Source organism: Felis catus, chromosome A3 (assembly GCF_018350175.1).
Source record: "Felis catus isolate Fca126 chromosome A3, F.catus_Fca126_mat1.0, whole genome shotgun sequence".
In the NCBI taxonomy this organism is placed as follows: Eukaryota; Metazoa; Chordata; class Mammalia; order Carnivora; family Felidae; genus Felis; species Felis catus.
The window spans coordinates 39,491,355-39,513,395 of record NC_058370.1 but is presented as its reverse complement, the minus strand read 5'-3'; the positions used below and the strand labels follow the sequence as shown (position 1 = coordinate 39,513,395).

The 22,041-nt window shown below is 35.1% G+C and overlaps 1 protein-coding gene across 1 annotated transcript in view; it reads right to left on the bottom strand.

The window, feature by feature from the left end:
* MACROD2 (mono-ADP ribosylhydrolase 2) overlaps positions 1-22,041 on the bottom strand; it is a 2,026,389-nt gene that overhangs the window by 1,944,181 nt on the left and 60,167 nt on the right. The window contains exon 3 of the mRNA XM_023251484.2: positions 12,213-12,320. Within this exon, the coding sequence (XP_023107252.2) occupies positions 12,213-12,320 (108 nt within the window). The remainder of the gene's footprint in view (positions 1-12,212; positions 12,321-22,041) is intronic.

Sequence of the window (22,041 nt, the reverse complement as noted above, 5' to 3'; positions counted from 1 at the left end):
TATATGTAAAGACAAAATTATATTCACAGGATTATTTAAAACATTTAATATTTATTTCAATGAATTAAAATTAACAATTTGTCTATTTCACTTAGAAATTTTCTTACATGAAAAAATAAACCTTAATTCACTGTTATGATATACTATCATGGTAGTACCAGCCACGCATTTTAAGAGGACTTAGTTGAGAGGACTAAGAGAAACCTATTTTATGCATTTAAAATAACTTATTTTTAAATGTCCTCACAAATCTTAAGCAGGTCTCTTAAACCCCATGGACTGGACATGTTTCTGAATTAATTTCCACCTGGAAACCCACGGGATGAAAATTCTAACTGCGTGATAAATTAAGTTGCCAAGCAAAATGGATTAGCGATCAGTGAAATTGCCTGATAAACTGTCAGATCCATTTTGGATTGGGATTCATCCTCTTTCTCCACCTGTTCATTAAGCTCCAAGTTCATGGCAACTCCAGTGACTGATTGCACATTAACAAGCTGTTTATGTGGGGAGGTGTAGCTAGCCTAGTCAACATTCCTATACTTACACATTCATTTAAACATAATTCTCTGGTAATTTATTCTGTTCACAATCCCAATGTGGAAAAATATACCTCTACCCTGAAGTTTAATTTTAGACACAACAGAGATGTGATGTGTCATAAAATTAAAACTTAACAAAGCACATCAGATTATACCTCAAGGTCAAAAGAAGCCTGGGAAATTTCATGCCATAAATCTGTTTCTTCAAAAAGTTACAAGAATGAGAAGAGTAGTGAGAAAGCTGCTGATAGAATGCCAAAATAAGATATTTATTTCTGTCCCTGTTCTAAAGCAAATATTTGGCTGCTTCTATAACAAGAAAGCCAAACCATCTAAGAATGTTGAGAAATAAGTTTCAACCTTTCTTACCAAGTGGCCAAAACTTTCCTTTATATAACACCAAATTTAATAAACCACTTGTCAATCAAAATGCACCAAATTTGAGCTATAAATAAAAATATTCTTCCTACTCAAGTATCGAGTACTAATTCTTTCCTTTTTAAGTATATAGAATTCTTCATAAAGGGACTTTTCACCAAACACAAACTTAACAAAAATCATTAAGTTCCTCTGAAACTGAAGTTTAATAGATTTATATTTCATTCAAATATGAAGGTGTCTACTTTCTACTTTTTTCTAAGATTTTATTCTTCAATATTACTTATGAAGCCTAAATTTTATATGAATTAATGACTGGAATTCAGAAATCAATGCCACTTTTCCCTTTCCCTACACAAATAAACCAAGACCTTAATTAAGGAAAATTTAAGTTAAGCGACTGACTCTTGATTTCAGCTAAGGTTATGATCTCACAGTTTGTGAGTTCAAGCCCCACATTCAGCCCTGTACTGGGCTTCATGCTATGTGGAGCCTGCTTGGGATTCATATTCTCCCTCTCTCTCTCCCCCTCTCTCTCTGCCCCTCCCATGCTCTCTCTCTCTCTCTCTCTCAAAACAAATGAACTTAAAAAAAATTTTTTTAAGAAAATTTAAGTTAACTAATAGCCAGATAACTACAATTACATTGCAGCAAAAGAACAGAATGAAGATCATCCAAATGCTTTTCAGCCCACAAACAGAAACTTCCCATAAGTCACAAATAAAGAAGTAATTTTTAGAAATTAATTGACCAGTATATATAACAAAATATACACCTCCTTTAGTTAAAAATAATAGAAGTGTACACCAAAAAAAATTTTTTTTTAATTTTTTTTTCAACGTTTATTTATTTTTGGGACAGAGAGAGACAGAGCATGAACAGGGGAGGGGCAGAGAGAAAGGGAGACACAGAACCGGAAACAGGCTCCAGGCTCTGAGCCATCAGCCCAGAGCCTGACGCAGGGCTCGAACTCACGGACCGCGAGATCCTGACCTGGCTGAAGTCGGACGCTTAACCGACTGCGCCACCCAGGCGCCCCACCAAAAAAATTTTTAATTTTACTGTATAATTTTAAAAAAAGAGCATGGAGAATTCCAAATAAGGTTCATACAAGCATGAGATAGCCTCTAGGCCTCATGAAATGTCATTCGGCACCATTATAAATTTCAGCTTTTAATTAGATTTAACTATAATCAACTTTTGACAAGTCATGCATTTATAAGAATTAAACTATAGCAGAAGATATTTGTGTTTATTGTTAACTACCAGTTGAATTAGAATTTCCCCATGTCCCTTATCCTAATGTAAGCACAGCTGCTTACGCTCCCAGGGGACTGGTTTCATCCTCCAGTCTCAGTTCAATTGGCTCGGTCCACATGAAAAGTAGCATTGAGAAAGCTTAGTCTTAGTCTAGCTTCTGAAGCTGGGGTGCTTTCAGTAAATGTCAAGACTCGCTTTACAAAGCAGGATTATCCTAGCTTATATGGCACCTAGGAAACTCCACCCATTCCAGCCCCAGGAGTGTGCTCTGAAATTTTCTTGCCTAGAATAAAGGCTCCAAGTTTAAGAGAAACTATACTTGGTGACCTCCAAGAACCAAAGCCATACCACAAAATGTACACAGTGCCAAGTGTTATGCTAAATCCTAAGTACTACTTACTCTGAAAGTAAAATAAACCATTTCTCTTTCATTTTAATGAAATTCAGTGCCTGTCTCTGTCCCCACCATCTTGAATCTCAGGAAGAGAGGCAGTGGCATTGAAGTTGAGCTATTAGGTGTCTCAGCTGAGAAACATTCAGTACTATTTTCTTCAAGCCTCCAACTAACCCAACCTCACCCATTGCCTCCTGGCTACCGCCAGCAAGTTACATGTACCATATTGGTGCCAATAAAATAATATAGGTATAATTTTGCTTTCTATTTCAGAAGGTAATAACAAAAGTTATGGTCTTAGTCTTCAAAGAAATGTTAGTTAAAACAATGAAATGCAATTCTAAGGCACAGATTTTTTTTTAAGTCATCAAATTTAGAGGTGCCTTGGTGGCTCAGTCAGTTGAACATTCAACTTCGGCTCAGGTCATGACCTCATGGTTCATGGGTTCGAGCCCCACATCAGGGTCTGTGCTGACAGCTCAGAACCTGGAGCCTGCTTTGGGTTCTGTGTCTCCCTCTCTCCCTGCCCCTCCCCTGCTCACACTCTGTCTCTCAAAAAATAAACAATTAAAAAAATTTAAGTCATCAAACTAGTATTTAAGTCATCAAATTAGTACTCATAAGTGAGAGATAAAATTCACTTAACCTTTCCACAGAGCTATTTGGTTACATACATTTAAAAACTTCATACTTCCATTATTTCACTTCAAAGAATTTATTCCAAGGTAATGAATAATCAAAGATTTTTACAAAGATTTACCTGCTAGGAATGTTTGAATGAATTAACAGTAAAATATATAACAGTAAAAAACTTGAAACAAACTCAATATCCGACATTGAGAGAACAGTTAAATACTCATGTGTATGATTAAATATGATACAGCTATTTAAAATGACACATAAAAATAACCATAATAGTAAAAAAATAAAAAAATTAAGCACTATTTTGTAAAATTCAAAATACATCTATGAAATGAAAAGAACCTGACACATAAACACTAAACTGAAAAATTATAGATAATGTTTTATTCTTCTTTATATTTTATATTTTCCTTGAATATTAAGGCACATTCCTTCCATAATCAGACCCCAACAAAATCTCTAATAATATTTTTTAATCCAGTTAACTAGTATGTGTGACAAACAAAATATAAGTTTTCCTATATGCATTGAAAAATTCTCAGAAAAAAAAATATCTGAAAACAGAACAAATGCCCAAGCAACCTCTACCACTTTCTCTATCATTTTTTTTTTAATTTTAGTCTCTCAAAGTCCTCTGAGGACTGTGTTACTAATTAATTCCTAGAGTTATTCATCTAAAAGTATAGCAGAGGTCAAAAATAGAAGATGAAAACTCAGAGGGAATTTATTGACAGCCATCCATCCCCTTGGCAATTATTTTCTTTTCACAATTATCTTCTGATTCCTTGTAAGTTTAATGTTTAGTTTTGTTCTACAAATTCCTTCAGAAAAAAACTATAGATCAAAAAAACAAAGAAGTGATAAGTCAAAGAGTAGAAATATTTTGAAAAATATGCTAGGATGCAGAATTAACAAATAAAAAATGATTCACATCACAATGCCTCCTTTCACTGCATCCTCACAGTATTGAATTTTTAATCTTATTTTTATAAGGCATTTCTTTGTTTTTTTTTTTAAGTTCCATGTTCACATTCCTAAGCAGGTTTTCTACTAGACATTTGTCTTTTTTAATTGAGGAAAGCTTATACTTATTATTATTTTATTATTACTATAACAAGAGTAAACCTTTGTCATATATGTTTCTAATCTTTCTTTCCAATTTGACATTTACTTTCCAAATATATTCATGGTATGACTTTCTCTTGAAGCATTCAAGAATATTTATGTTGGGGCACCCAGGTGGCTCAGTGGATTAAGCATCTGTTCTTGATCTCTGCTCAGGTAATGATCTCATAGTTCACAAACTCAAGCCCCATGCCAGGCTCTGCACTGACACCACAAAGTAGGCTTGGAATTCTCTCTCTCCTTCTCTCTCTGTACCTCCTCCGCTCGCGTGCTCCCTCTCTTGCATGCTCTCTGTCTCTCTGTCTCTGTCTCTCTCTCTCTTTCTCTGTCTCTCTGTCTCTCTCTCTCTCTCTCAGAATAAACATTTCTTAAAAAGGAATATTTGTGTTGTCAAGTTCTTCAGTCTTTCTCAATGGTTCCTTTCTTTGTTAGTGAATTCAGAGTGGTTTTTCCCACCCACAGGTAAGACACAATCCCTTATATTTTCTTCTATCTTTTAAGTGGTTTCTTTAATTGCTATTAAACCCCACACAGAATTTGTATTTATGAAAGGTGTGAAGTAGTGATGTATATTTTTTCATTATTATAGCTTTCACATATGTATTTTAATTTGGAATTGTGTGACTCCTCCCCCAACTTCTGCCATTTATCTGTCTTTTCAGGTATTTCTTGGCAAATCTCATCCTGTTGTTTTACTAGATAAATTTTAGAATTATTTTGTCAATTTCAAAATAAAAAAAAACAACTATCACCAGAACAAAATCTCAAAAATATCAATGGAATTTTTATTAGAAATCTAGGTTACTCCAAGAGTTTTGACATTTTTAACATACTACATCTTCCAATCTAGGAATGGTGATGGTTGTTAGATTTATTTAAATATGTTTTTCCCAGTACTTCCTGTTTTCTGTCTATCCTTACACTAGAAAAAGATCCTTATAGCTGGAGGCTCACACTTAAACATGTAGCCAAGGTTAAGAATTCATCTCAAAAAAATGGTTATTTATGGGGAAGCTGGGTGTCTTAGTTGGTTGAGCATCTGACTTCGGTTCAGGTCATGACCTCACTGCTCATGGGTTCGAGCCCCACATCAGACTCTATGCTGACAGCTCAAAGTCTGGAGCCTGCTTCAGATTCTGTGTCTCCCTCTCTCTCTACCCTTACCCCACTCATGCTCTCTCTCTCTCTAAAAAGTAAATAAACATTTAAAAAAATGGTTCCTTCCACACCTGTCTATTCAAACCTATCCCACAGCTATCCACATTGGAGATTTTGAAACTTTTCAGCAATTCTGGCATAGCATAGGAGGGGAAGTGAAGGGAAAGATTGATGTATAGTAATTCTTTCCCCTTTGTCTATATAGATATCTATTCACAAAAATACACACACACACACACACACACACACACACACACACACAAATATGTAAGAATGTTCACTAAAGTACTAATAATCCCAAACTGGAAATTACTGCAACCCCCATCAATAGTAGATTGATAGAGAAATAGTGACACAGTCACAAAAAAATACTGACATAGTCACAAAATGAAATATTAGATAACAATAAAAAATGATCTATATCTATATACAACAACATAGATAAATCTTACATATATAACAGTGAACTAAAAAAGAGCCAAATATCGAAGAACATATATGATATGGTCCCAATTATACGAAATGCAAAAAAAAAAAAAAATCAAAAGTAATGTATACTACTGGAAGCCAAAGCAGTAAATATACTATCCTACACTGACTACAAAACATTAGGGAGTACTAAGGGTTCTTCCAACATACTGGTGATGTTCTGCTTTTTAATCTGGATGGGGTTTCATTGAGCTGTACACTTATGTTTCTGTGTGTTTGTGTCTATTATTACTCAATAAACTGTTACAAGAAAAACATACAATACAGAAATTCAATAAAGAATAAAACTTAACTGCTTTGCTAGCAGAGATGAAATCTATATTAAATTAAGCAGTTGCTATCAATTCTGTCCTAAAATATTTCTGAGAGTAAATGAACCTATTTTCTCAATGATCGAGATTCTAATTTCAAATATGCCTTATTTGGGTTTTACTAAATGAATACATAAAATAACATTTATTTTAAGCAAATGGAGATGATTATTTAAGGAAACTTCTATAAACTAAAATTTCTTCCTTCATATGCAGTCCCAGTACCTGATTTACCTGTGTAGATATTCAGATATTCTACATCAACTTTTCTTTTAATTAAATTATACCCAGCTATTAAATTATCATCTATCCAATTGTGTCACTATCTCAATTTTTTAGACAATTATGACATTCACAATTGATACAGTAAAAAAAAAAATCACTAAAGTAAGCTAAAACAATTATTCTAGACCATTAGTTCACAAAAATTACCAACAATGTTTTAAAACTTGGAATTTAACATAAAAGCCTCAGAATTGGACAACTTTTCCTTGACAAAATTCAAGTGGATAGTATAACAACTAAAGTTATGGACACATAGGACAAACCCATTTAGTTGGTAGTATATATCTGTGCATAAGATTTGAAAAACATGCATCATTTCCTTGTGACATTCGTAGAAAAAATCAGTTTTCTGATATTGTAACTAACCAGTATAATTCTGCTGCCATTTACTGAGTATGTGTCTACATACTAGGCACTATGTGAAGTGTTTTGTATATGTTATCTGTTGATTTTCACAACAGCCCTAGGAAGCAGTAATAGGAATAGATAGTAACAGGACTATCTCCATCTTACCAATGAACAAACTAAGGCTCAGAAAGGCTACATAATTTACTGAAGGTCTTTTGGTCAAGAAGTTAAAGAGACACATTTAACATAATGATTGTTCTCAGGGTGCCTCGGTGGCTCAGTCAGTTAAGCATCAGACACAGTTTCATCAGCTTGAGCCACAGAGCCTGCTTGGGATCCTCTCTCTCTCTGCCTCTCTTTGCCCCTCCCCCACTCATGCTGTCTTTGTCTCTCTCAAAATAAATAAATTTAAAAAATAAAATAAGAAATAAAATAATGATTTCTCTGACTCCAAGCCCTCCATGATTAACCACCATGTAAATATAGGGGCATGCTGGAAGGGACAGGAAGAACTAAAATAAACAAATCAAACTTCCTCACTTTAAAAAATCCTATTTATGGTGAACTGAATTCATCTTTGGCCAATCATAATCCATTAGACTTAGAGAATTAACTCCTTTTCATGACACAATTCACAAATGAATAACAATTATATTGCCTATAAAATATTTTTCTAAGATTATAGTACAAGTAAAATTGTCTCTAATGATATACTGAACCATTAGTTAGATTAATGTGTTCTACCCTGAGCTTTAGCAAGAACCACAACGCTTTGACCAATAGCCTTAATACAAAATTATACAAGGACACAGTCACAGTAAATAGATCATCCTATACTCTGCTATATACAAAAACCTGTACATGAATCTCCATAGAAGCTCTATTGGTTATAGCAAAATACTTCAGAGAACCCAGAGGTCCTACAATGGGTGGAAGGCTCAACAAACGGGTATAACCATGTAAGGGACCACTACTCCGAAATAAAAAGGAATGAACTACTGACACATGCAACAATCTGAATGGACCTCAAGGGCTTTATATTTAGTGAAAACCATCAATCTCAAAAGGTTACATGCTGTATGATTCCATTGATATAATATTCTTAAAATGACAAAAGTAAAGGAATGAATAATGAGAGTGGAGAGTGGGAAGGGGAGGGCAAAGAGGTGGATACTATAAAATAGGAAGTTCTTTCAAGATAATCAAACAGTTCTGTATCTTGATTATAGTAATGGTTACATGAATTTATAAATGGGATAAGACTGCAGGGAACTATACACACACACATGAATGCAGGTAAAAAAAATAGGTGAAAACTGAATAAGGTCTACAGTCTAGTTATAATATACCAATGTCAATTTCCTGGTTTTGATATTGTACTACAGCTATATCATGTCACCATTGGGGGAGGCTTACACAGGTGAAGGTGAAGGGTACACAGGTCTCTATGTACTTTTTTTTTTTAAGTTTATTTATTTATTTTCCAAGTGAGAGACAGAAGGAGAGAGAAAGAGAGAGAGAGGGAGAAAGCAAGCAGAGAAGGGGCAGAAAGAGGAAGACAAAGAGAATCCCAAGCAGGCTCTGCACCACCATTGAGAACCCAATGCAGGGCTCAACCTCATCGTGAACAGTGAGATCATGACCTGCGCCAATGTCAGATGCTTAACCGACTGAGCCACCCAGGTGTTCCCACTCTTTGTACTCTCTTTGCAATTTCCTATAATTATCTCAACATAAAAAGTTTAAACAAAAAATGACCCTGGGTATGAGAACTTGAATTTGAACCTGGGTCTGCCTCACTCTAAAACTTGTGCTACTGCCCTGTATACCTTACTGCCTACAAAATTTGTTCTGTTAAAATATACCAAACATGCATTAATTCCTACAGAGAAGAATAAAATACATAGGAGGCATAGGAGGTTCATCCTGGGTCACATTTAAAGAAATCTAAGGAAGTTCAAGGAGTACTTTATTAGGAAAAAGTTTAAATATCAAATCATTTCATTCATGGCAAATAATCCCTGGTGTTCCAACGAACTAATATAACATGAACGTGGGAAGAGAACCTTTAGAAGTTTGATAGGAAGTGATGTCTGGGCTGCTTTGGCACCCTGACTGGGGGGGTGGGGGGAGGGGGGCACTGCCTCTCATTCCCCTCTCACTAGAGGCAGCTCTGAAGTCTCCTGCCATGTTGCCTTGTTCACTTGAAAGAATAAAATGCTGTTCCTCTCTTTACACACCAGGCAAACAAACTGCACAGCAGAAAGCTGTAAATAGAGTCATTACACTGTACATTTGGCATCTCTTTTCCATATACCCAGGAACTTCCTAATGAGTTTGTCCTTGTGAGATGCAGAACATGGCCAAATTATAATATAATCTCAGCCAGAGAGGTGAGCTAAAGGTGCCAAATGGTTTTTGGGAGTGAGTGAAAGTTACTGCCTCCCTTCATATTAATTCATCAAACCCTTGTACACAGCTATGTGGCAGCTATGAAAAAATTATGCATACAGGGAAGGACAAGAATCAAAATAGTGATAGGATGTTCTTTTTCTATTAGTGATGTTTTCCTGTTTAGCACCATTTTATTCTATTTCAGTAAAAATTATCCCATAATTATTTTTGAATGTCTATTTATTTTTTAGAGAGAACATGTGCTAGAGTGGGGGAGGGGCAGAGCCAGAGGGGGACAGAGGATCTGAAGTGAGCTCTGCACTGACAACAGAGAGCCCGATGAGGGGCTCAATCCCATGAGCCAGAAATCATGACCTGAGCCAAAGTTGGACACTTAACTGACTGAGCCACCCAGGAGCCCCACCCCATAATTATTTTTATTAATTGATCAAATAATTCATTTTTAAAATCAGAGCCAAATTGTTTCACTATATCAAGTCCTCAATGCTGAATGTGCAATTGCTCAGAGGTGCTTTGTAGCATATGGTTCAATTGCACGTAGTTCAACTTAACACATATACAGTATCAAGTGTTTATTAAGAACATAATGGCATGACATCGCTTTGGAGGGTGACACAAAAAAATGAAAAGACACCATTCTATAGTCTCAAGGGGGAGCTACACATGTACACAATTAACAAAACCCAAGAAAAACCATAATTGCTGCTATTATTAAGTGTGCCAACGTGGCAAATCCAATGTAATGTTAATAACAAGAAAGAAACTCAAGAGTTATCTTCAGGTATTTAAGAAGAAAATACACGTCACTAGTTGTACTCCACAGAACAGAACTAGGATTAACAGCTAGAAATTACAAGAATATACAGGAAGGTTGGTGTTATATATACATAAAAGCTTTTAATTTTTTTTAAATTAAAGCTTACATATTTATAGGATTTAGAGCATAATAAATCATTAATGACTTAATAGCTACAATAATATCTGATTAAACCTCTGTACTGGAAAGGAGTTCATGGGATTCTTTCTAAGGGCATGTCTTCCCCAGACGCCCCATAGATCAGAGAAAAGCATCTTGATACCCAGGGCTACAAATGAACAGTCCACAGAGACTAGATATAAGGGAGACTTGTAGCCTATGAGGTGGCATGAAGATGTAATTCTATCCAAAATAAGTGATTCATATTGAGTGGTGATTAAATGACCAAGGCTGATCCCCTCTCATGAAGGTTTTGCATTTGAGAGATGCAGCAGAGGACAAAGGAATCACAGAGGAATCAGAAGAAGAGAAAAAGAAAAAACAGCTCTGACTATGGCAAAGCAAATTACAGTACAAAGCAACCGACAGCCAATTCTGAGGGAATAACAAGCTGACTAGACTTCCAGACTTCCTGCTAGAAGTCTATCTCCTAAACAACATTCCAGATCTCTGTGAGATCCTTCTGTTCACCCACCAAAGCATGCTCCTACTAGCCTGTGTGAATTTATTCATCACCAGAGGAAGCTTCAAGACAATGTTGAATTTCACATGAACCCTGTACTCCTGGAAAACAGAGACTGCCAAAAAATTACCCCTCACCCTTTTGTGTTCGAGGAAACAGCTTACCAGCACAGAAATATGCTCCCCGTGTGACTGAGATAAAACTCATGGATGATCCCTTGTAACCTATGACAAGACAAAGACACATCTTCCAAATTCCCATTCTTTCACTCATAAATGATTAGCTGAACTGTTTGTCCATATTGACCATTCTGATTGGTCAACAGCTCTTAACTGGAGTTGACCAAACTTTAGTAAGGCTTTTCTCCTTCTTTCAAGTCCCTGGACTTTGACCCATCCTTGAGCAATGGAAGGTGAACAATCCTTCCTGAATGACCCCTCCCAAGAATCAGCGGACCTCAGGGGAAGAATATTCCCTGATCAACTGTCCAATCATGCCATCCATTCATCCCAGTCCCCCACACCCAATTCTTTTTAGCCTGTTTACTCCTCCTTATAAAAGAAAAGCCCCTTTCTGATTGATCTTTGAGATACTTATAGATCTTGTGGTCAAAGTGGTTCTTCCTACTGCAATATTCTTTCTTCTCCTATTACAATAGTACTCTTCCCCTTACTGTAATAATCTTTCTGAACAAAGTCTCTCCTTACCTAAGTCCAAATTTATTTTTATTTGGCATTTTCAAGCCAAGGATAGGCTGAAAAAAGTCTACCTTTACAAAACACAAATTAAAATCATTAAATATCCTTTTATTATTGACATTTATTTTTATAGAATCACAACTACTATGTATTTGACATATAGTCACATAATAAAATATATAGGAGATACCATCATAAATAAGTTAATTTCCCCTATTTTCAAACATAAAAATTACTTGATTATTGAAATAATTAGAATAAAGCATTTCATAGCAAACATGAGCAACCAAACAACTGTGATTTGGAAACCGCAGAAATAATTACTTTCTAGATTACTTGTTTTGGGGTAGTTCAATCATCTCCTTACAACCTATTCAAAAGAAGGAAAAAGCTTGATGAATTTGTTTTTATGTTGGCAAATTATTAACCCAACAACCAGCAACAATAGAGCTGCTAAAGTTCTTTCTGAGGAACTTTCTGCAATAATCTTTCACTTTTCCAATGATCTAGTACCCTAGTCTCAACTTAGCATGGATACCATGAGTTAGCAAATTAACTGCAGCACATACGTAAAATAAATCATCAGTGTTTTTAATCCAGAAGGGAAGTACATAAGATATTTCTATACCAGGAAGGACATCTTTTCCTAAAATACCCACATTCCTGTTTATGAAAAATAATTTAAAATAATACTCATATAATACATCACAAAAAAATCAAGTACTCACCCGCATTGACTATAGCATCTACCTCTAGCAATGTGATGTCACCTCTATAGAGAGAAACTTTTTCACTCAAACTTTTCTTCACCTGTGATGTTTCCTGAGTATTTTCTTCTGTAATAAAAAAAGAATATATATATATACATATATATATATCAATAGTATAGTCTTAATTTACTTAAGGACAATTTTGATAAAATAGCCAATATGGGTCACAATCTGATATACAAGACAAGTGGAAATAAATGTGTAAGTACCAGGGGTGTGGCTTATTCTCTATTTATTATGTATTCCTCAATACAAATGTAGTACATCATGTATATAATAGGCAGTCAATAAATTTAGACATGTTATATTGGTCAAAAAAACTCAATGTTTCTTATTATTATGAAAATATCAATTTTAAAATAACATTATGAACGATCAAGTTTCATAAGAAGAAAAAGATGTACAACTATGGCTATGGGGACCCAAAGACAATGTAAGTGACTTGTAACCTATCATCTCTAATCTCCTAAATACTTCAAAATTGCATGCTCATTTAAGAGTATCACAGTGAACTGATAGCATTATCTTCTCCCTTGAAAGATTTGCCAAGACAAAAATAAATTTTCACAGTGAATGAGCTTCTTTCTATTTCGTTGTAGTTACCAAGTCATCCTTGAAAAAAATATTCACCCAGAACAAAAACATGTTGGTTCCACTCTTTGCTACTTGTAACAAATGCCCCTCAAAATGGGAAGGATCAAAAATACTTGAGTGGGTCAAACTGCTTTTCTTATCAAATTGTATTAACCTTTCACTCTAGAGGGCGCTGCTAGATTTAAAAGAGAAAAGCTCTGTCCTGCACACAACAGCCAGCAAACTGGTAAGCTGAAAACAAGCCAAAACATTACATTCTACAACTTGACCTACTTTTAAATCTTTTATGATAATACTATAATTTGAGATTCATTCATTCTTAACAAGTGATGTTAATACAGTACACAGAGGTTTACAAAATCAATGATTTAAAAAACATCATATTACTATACATAGAAAGCTTTTTAATATACCTCTACGAAAGGAGATTTATAAACTCAAACTTTTTAAAGTGTTTATGATCTGTGCAAATCTTTCAAGGGAGAAGATAATGCTATCAGTTCACTATGATACTCTTAAATGAGCATTCAATTTTGAAGTATTTAGGAGATTAGAGATGATAGGTTACAAGTCACTTAAATTGTCTTTGGGCCCCCATAGCCATAGAAAAAAATTGGCCAAGAGTAAGGATATGATCCTGGGTCACAAAAGTGATCTTTTCTCTCTTTCTGTCTCCGAGGTATCCCCTTCTTTGTAGTCACTGCTCTCCTTAAAGGATTCTAATCAAAATATTCATTAGTGTTGACAATAGTAGTAATAATAATAAGGAGGAGGAGGATAAAATGGGAAAATTGTATGTGAAAAGAGCAGAGAAAGACATTAGAGGACCTCAAAATAAAACAATAATAAAAAAATAAAACCACCTCAAGGGCTTCTCCAGTACCATCTGTCCTTGTCAGGTAATGGCTAAAAGCACACACTTTACTACCAGACTATCTCTGTTCAAATTTTGATCTACCAGTTAACAACTGGGTGATATCGGAAAGGTTATTTATTTTCTCTATGCTTCAGTCTGTAAATTACTGGCTCCTTCACAATTATGAGTTCATAATACTTAGAATAATACTTGTTCCACAGTAAGCTCTCAACAAATACTACCTTTTTTTTAAACAAAGGATTTACAAAGATGAAAAGTTATGTCAACATCTATATTAAGAAAAACACAGTAGTTAAGAAATATTTTCAAACAATATTATTTTGAAAAATGTATCATTACACTTATTGTTGTTGTTGTTGTTGTTGTTGTTGTTATTCCCATCAGTGAAAGAATTTTGTTTGTGCTCTTGCCAGGCCAATGCCTGGCCCATTGACAAAGACTTTGAGCCAGAACACCTTGAGTTCCACACCCAATCAGTTTCTAGTCTTACTACTTTTACCAAATTAGAAAGTCCTAATTCCCAGTTAAAGATTATTGAATGACAATAAATATTTGGTGGTTTGTCAAAAAAAAAAAAAGTATACGTATTTGGACTGTTGTAAACCTGAAATTATAAACACTTCTCACTGATGAGTTTCAGAACTCCATCAGGCATTAAGTTGATAAGCATATCACAAATGAAAGCATAAAGTTTGACTTTCTAACTTGGGATACAAAGTAGATAGATTTCTAATCCTTCCTAAAGTTGCATTTAGTTCTAAAAACTACTTCTTCATTTGTTAATGAAGCATTATGTATGTAAAATTGTATTTATAATAACGTGACTTTTTAACATATGTGACAATAAATCATGTATTTCTTTCTCCAAATAGAAAGAAATTATCAAAGAATGGTATTGGAAAGACTTAAAGTTCAAGCATTTATACCACATTTCAGTTTTCTTAAAAGAAATCCTCATCTCTCATCTGCAAATTTTAAAATTGTGACATTTTGAGTCTAAAGGCTCAAGCAAATTCAATGTATCAAATAAATATACTGCTGTGACATGTTATTCAAATAAGTTACTCAAAATGGTCTTATTAGAATCATCAGCATCATGAATAAGTACAAGCATCCTTCTTCCTCATAGCCAGACTTATACTTGCTGCCCAATGTCTCACACGGTATATAAAAAAGGCATAAATTTACTCAAGAGCTATAATTTGAGAGTATTAATAAGTATCTGTATTTCCTTTAGCAATAAGCCAAAATCAGACCGCATACTTTTGACCACCAACTACTCTCTGTAAATGCAGCAATGTACATTACCACCAGAAAATAATTTCTTTTATTTGAATGGCAATGCATTGCCTTCCTTTTCACACAACTGTGTTTGATCAGCTCTTCCAATGTATCTTTTCCTACATCCTGAGTTTTCGGCAATAAGATAGAAAACTGTCAAGCATTGCTACTTCATGGACGTTATATATGTACACAAAAACTAATTCACATTTTGCACATAATTGGCTTTATCCAACTACAAGTTGAAATATCTGTCAATGTACACATGACAGTAATTGTTCTTCCAGACTGCATACTATTTATATTATAAAACATATAAACAAAGAACAGCAAAAAAGACAGTAATTAAAGTAGTAAAAACAGATTTTTATTCTGGAAAATACTGCAACTGGGAAAAAAAGATCTCAGTACAGAATGGGGCTCAATTCCCAATACAGCAAGGACAAGTAGGGATTTGCAGCCATGAGCAGAGTGGGAATCAATGGAAGGAAAATCACTAAGAAGAAAAATTAGAGGCAGGGGGAGATTCTGATTGAACAGACTTAGGCTTCTTGCTAAAGGCAGGCTAGGGTGATCAGACATCATTTGGGGTATGGAAGGGGATGTGGAATTTGATCAATATTGAGGGTGGAGTATTCTCTCTAAACTTATTTAGCAGAATGCTAACTAAAACTGGAATATGTAGGTCTTGCAAAGACATGGAAACTATTTTTAGGCAGACATATTCAACATGAAACAAAGCTCGTCATCATCTCAAGTTATTTCCCAGTTAATTATTTTTACAGTACATGAATGTTAGGAAAGCAGCACAAAAGCAAAAACCTAAAAAAGTTAAATAAATGGATTTTTCTTTTACTGCTATGTTTCAAATACAAGGTGTCATGAATATCCGGCATTAATTTTTCCTGCATTTTTACTTATACATTTGGTCTTGGGTTGAATTTAAAATTTTTATAATCTTAAACATCCAGATATAATACAACGTTATTTGTTGTACCCAAGTACAACAAAATGTATGCTCTTATCATATTACTTATAACTCAGAAGATAGTTATTTTTATTAAGCCAACAATATTAAGCGAATATTATTCACCAAAAATTTACTCAAGTCATATAAAGTTGAAAAGCAAAGTATTTGGATTAGTTTCTGTTTCTGAGAGTTTTAGGAATATTTTTATAAGCTCTCATTTACCTTTCAGCCAATTTTAATAGCGTTCCTTTATGGGATTTTATGAATTAATGTGGTAATACAATCCAAAAGTAGAAAAATATCACATATACATAATATACATACAAATATATACATACATAAAAACAGATATAAAGATCTTGTGGCTTTCATTCTAAAATTTTAGCCATAAGTCAGGTAAACACAGTAATACACTCTGATCTATGCTCCCCTTGATATTTTTATCTAAATTTTGTTTCTGGCAGAAGGAAAAAATCAAGGTAACCTGTTCAATATGAGGGGTAATGCTTTTTAACCAACATTTGTGGAGGAGACTTTCAAGAATTTTCATTTTCCCTGATATATAATCATATAGAGGGGCGCATGGGTGGCTCAGTCGGTTAAGTGTCCGACTTCGGCTCAGGTCATGATTTCACAGTTTGTGAGTTAGAGCCCCGTGTTGGGCGCTGTGCTGACAGCACAGAGCCTGGAGCCTTTTTCAGATTCTGTGTCTCCCCATCTCTCTGACCCTCCTCCCGTTCATGCTCTGTCTCTGTCTCAAAAATAAATAAACGTTAAAAAAAATTATAATCGTATAGAGGCTATAGATGGAAATTTTATTTTTTTATTTTTTTAATATATGAAATTTATTGTCAAATTGGTTTCCATACAACACCCTGTGCTCATCCCAAAAGATGCCCTCTTCAATACCCTATAGATGGAAATTTTACGTGACAAACTGACTGAGGAGACATCAAGCAGCTGTCTGGATGTCTCCAAAGTTTATCTGAGTATATAAAGCATCTGGTCTGTTTCCAATTATCTTTTCTTCCTTTTCTGCCACGAGTAGTTGCTTTCAGGAGTCCCTGAGTCCCTTGAGAGCCCCTGATGAGCAGTAGGGAGCCTAAAGTCCAAATGATTACAGGGAGTTGAGAAGCTTCAGTGGGAAGGGAAAAGAGGGATGTTGAAGGTAGAAATACGAAAAGGTACACATCAAGAAATTCAAGGGAGTTGAAAAGAAGATCAACAACTATAAGGGGAGGAAGGAGGATCAGAAGCAATGGGAAGAGAGAGATCTTAGAGGAGCCAGTTTTGAAGATCTTAAGTTTTCCAAAAGAAGCCAATGAAGTTCCAAATTATCCTTAGTAAAGTCATGCCAGCAAGAAAGAAAGTAGGCAGAGATAGCATAGCATATAATCAGCAAAACCTCAAGAAGGGCATTTCAGTGGACTCAGAAGTTCCCAAGGGAGAAGCAGGATGAAATACAGAAAACAGGCCTACACAGAGCCAGGAGAATCCTTCGCAGCCCAGGGGTAAATTGCCACTGAAAACAAAAAGCCAAGAAGAAAGACTTCTAGCCCAAGAAGTACCTTTCAAACAAAGAAGCCTGGGCCTCTAACCCAGCTTTAGAGAGTATACTTAGAATCCTAAGATTAATGGCTGTCATCTGGGGCATTGGCTCAGGAGTTAGCCTCACTAATAGATCCCCAATCAGTCAGGAGTGAAGACAAAAGCCTTCAAAGATCAGATAAAGAAGACAATCAGACATCCAGGGTAGGGAATACTCTCTAAATTGACTTAGCAAGATTCTTGCTAACACTGAGCTATGCAGGTCTACCAAGAATGGATCCTAGTCAAGAAAAGGGCTTACAGGAACCAAACTAAAGTTTGGTTAAATAGAATGTCTTTGTTAATATCATGTGACATTCAAAAGTGGTCTTTGAAAAAAAAAATTGTCCCTTCTACTTCCTACTCTGAGGAATAGTAACAAATAATATTTGTTATTAACCTTCAGTTGGTTTTATTATCATTTGTTTGTAATATTTTGTCCAAAAAAAACTGTGAAAGACTTTGATATGAAGGAGAAAATATAATAGTGGGTATCCCATCTAGTTTACCCATCGGCATAATGTCTTTCATTGTCTTTGAGCTATTATACAATTCTGTAAGTTATAGAAAGCAGATGAAAATGCAAATGATTCTTGTCCATGGAAACGCAAATAAATTATGTTCCCTTGAATGCAACTGATATTGTCCTGTGGTAAATTTGCATTTATTTGCAAATTCCTTTCAGAGTTCCTTACTACCTATATATGTGATCCCTTTAAATTCTCTTCTGAACCAGAGTTAAATAAAATTGTTCATAAGTGTTTATTTTATATCTATTTGAATCATAATCTCATCTTTACAAAAACATTTCTAATGGACATTTTTATTTAGTTCTAGTTTATTTAATTCTTATATAACATTTACTAGGCACCAGGTGCTGTTCTAATGTTTATAAATATTAGCTCCTAGCATCCTAACAAATCTATGTACTATATATTTCTAATATTCCCTCTGTGTAGATAAGGAAGCTAAAGCATATAGAAAGGAGGTGGTTTGACCAAGTACATACCGCTGGTAAGTACAAACCTGGGATTTGAACTCAGGCAGCCCATGCTCTTACCCAATATGCTATGCAAGCTCTCATTTACCTATTTTTTATTTCAAAGAGTCCAATTCTGAATTAGGTGCCTGTTGTTTAAGTCTCTTCTCTATTACAAACATAGGAACTCCCCCCTCAAAGCATTATTTGCTTTTGTCCTAGGAAAAAAAATGTAATTGGTTTATCAATGTGGTTACAATACCTTAAAAATAATACAAAGGCCTTGGTTGTTTCCTGCTACTATTTGACAATGGTTCATAACATACAACACACCAGGGATTAGAGGACTACATAGTAAAATCAAATTTGCTGATATTAATCATGTATCTTCTATTTATATTTTCTCTTATTTGTTTATGCAAGATCATCAAACTTGCGGATTATTTATCCCAACACATACTCTATTTGCACTAGGACTGTTTACTATTTACATTTATGACTTAATTCTGAATTCTGGCATTTATGTTACAATTTCACCTCTTTTCTTTGGCATCAATTAAACCACTTTAAAGACATTGATCCCTTTTATGAGGTAGGAATATAATGCAATGCTATAGTAACAACAACAAAAACAAATTTAATCAAATTCTTTATTAACTCACTAATGACATTAAGATACATTAGGAGAAGCAAACTTTGTTAACTGAATCTTCATTAAGATTAACTGACCAATATTACCCTATTTTAAAAGCATAACTTTTAAGACTATAACTGATAACAAAATAGAATTTTCATAAAAATCATAATTATATTTTACATTTCAAACTTTTAAAATATATTGAGTAAAACTGTCTCATCACGTTTGCTTGGAACTGCCACACCACCTAAAGGCCACTTGATAAACAGCTAAGGGACCACCACTGGGTCCCCTGACCATGTTTGGAAAACAAAGATGCAGGAGGATACTCACATGAAGTGCCTAAGAATAGTCCAAATTCTTAAGTTCCCTCATACTAAGTGTTCTAGCAACCATGGGCATGATACAGAAAAGCCACCAAGAGCACCAATTGGCTGAGTGTTTCCTGCAACAAGGGACCTCTTGCCAGTGTACCTCTTCAATTCTGAGGATGCCAGAAAAATCAGTAAGACCATGCTACAAAATTTAAAAGTAAAGATCAAACAAATATCTATAGAAATTAATGTTTACATTAAATTAAATTTATAATTAAGACGATCAGAAAAATATTGGGTTCATTAAGAGGCTTTAAGGAACACAGCCTCAGACCTCAAGGAACCCCAGAGATGCAGGCTGTGTTCCTGAGATTATATTTTAAAACCAGCTAGCCTATTGATCTGCGACACCTGTATCTCCTATGATCATGCCTGCCTAATAATCATGATGCCATATCCCAGATTCCTGCCTGTTTTTCCCTAACAATTTAATAGCTCACTTCTTCAATTGGCCTGAGACTCAATCCCCCTGCCTTTCTTCCTAGCTTCAACTTCCACAGAGCTTCCACGGATGAAAATCTCAACAACAGATTCTTTTTTTTTTTTTTTTCTTCAGCCCTGGACTCCAAACTAAACCTGTCAGGAAAAGGAAACCTTCAAATAAAGTGCTCCTCTTTGAGTGAGACCTCCCCTGATTAGGGAGGCAGGCATTCCAGGCATGATAGCCATGCTAAGTAATGCAGGAAATACAAAGTCCAGCCGAGATATGAACTCCACATTCTAGCAGAATGATAATAAAGCATACAAACAACTTCAATACAAGGAAGATTATTATCAATGCCATAACAAAGACTCAAAGTGCTTTGAGTTTCAGACAGAGAAATAACATTCAGTGAAGTTTTATAAAAGTGGAATTTCCAAGCTGAGTTTTAAAGGATCAGTAAGAATACCAGCTGGCTGTAGAATGGGATAAGGATGACAAAATCGAAGGGCATTCCTAAGTCATAGGGGCAGAGAATATAAGTATTGAGGAAAATAAGTATTCATCCAGAATGAAAATATGGAGAACACCACAAACTGAGAAGCAGTGGCAGATGAGACGAACTCTTCAGGTTTGGACCAAAAGCAGAAGTCCTTTGGATAGTGGCTGTTTCAGATCCCTTAGTCACAAATTGGCAGGCTTATTTTATTCAGCTAAGAGCATCACTATTGTTTTTGCCATTGAAAAGGGCATTTTACATTTTTAATTAAATTTTAGCATTCAAAATCACATTTCACACTAAATGTGAGATTTCACATCAAAACGTAGATTTCCTACTTTTTTGAAAAATCAAGAGACCTGGAAATACTGAATCCACATCCTCACCTGATGTGTGAGTAGAGGCTATGTACCCTTTGGATAGGCATCTTTCACTTTCCAATTTATGACAGAGCGTATTTGTTTATGTGCAAACTAGGCTAACCTCACTCAGTTATGTTAACTGCCTGTCTCCCACAGACATCTGGATGTTAGATTCAAAGGATTAATGACTACAGCCAGGTATCTATCAGAAATCTATTAGAAACAGAAAATAGTTACTAAAGTGGCATGAAATAAACACGAAGCAAGTTTCCATCAAATCAGAATAAATGCTTGTGTGTCAAACAATAAAACTATAATCAAAACTAATATGTATTGGGATCTACGCTGTGGTAAAAATTCAGTAACTCAGGAGCACAAAATTAAAACAAGAAAACTATTACTCTCCTTAATTGATTGTTTACTTGTAAATAAAGAGCATTAATGAAAAAAAAAATTCAGTAACTAAGAATGGCCAAAAATACTTCCAAAGAATCCCATTTCTCTGTATTTATTTCCTTATATAGGACTCTTCCACAATGACTCTGGACTTTTCCATGTAATTGCCTTTGACCAATGAATGGGACATCAACAAACATGACCCAAGCAGAGGCTTAATGAGTGCTTGCACATTAACGTTCATCTTCTCTAGCTATGTCAAGCCTACTATGTGACAAATTCTAGGCTAGCCTATTGCAGAATAAGACGTAACTTAGAACAGAGACAAGCCATCTCACATGAGGTTCCCTAGGGCAACCAGCCTGACAAATGCCAGCCAGATATGTGAGACCATCCAGGACCACCTAGCCACAGCCAACCCACCTGCTAACTATAGAACCTCCTGGCTAACCAGAAAATGAAGAGCAATAATAAAAAGAATGTTGTTTGAAGCCACTAAATTTTGGAAGAGTTTGTTGCACAGCAAAGCTAACTGAAGGAAGGAAGAAGGAATGGGAGGGGCTTCAAAGAAGAGGCTTTGAAGAAGACTGAAGTTCAAACAAAATTGAAGTTGCAGGGGACACCTGGGTGGCTCAGTCAGCTGGGAGTCCAACTTCAGCTCAGGTCATGATCTCATGGTTCACAGGTTTGAGCCCTACATCAGGCTCCACACTGACAGTGCCGAGCCTACTTGGGATTCTCTCTCTCCTTCTCTCTCTGCCCATCCTCCACCTGTGCTTTTTTTTCTCTCTCTCTCAAATAAAACTTTTT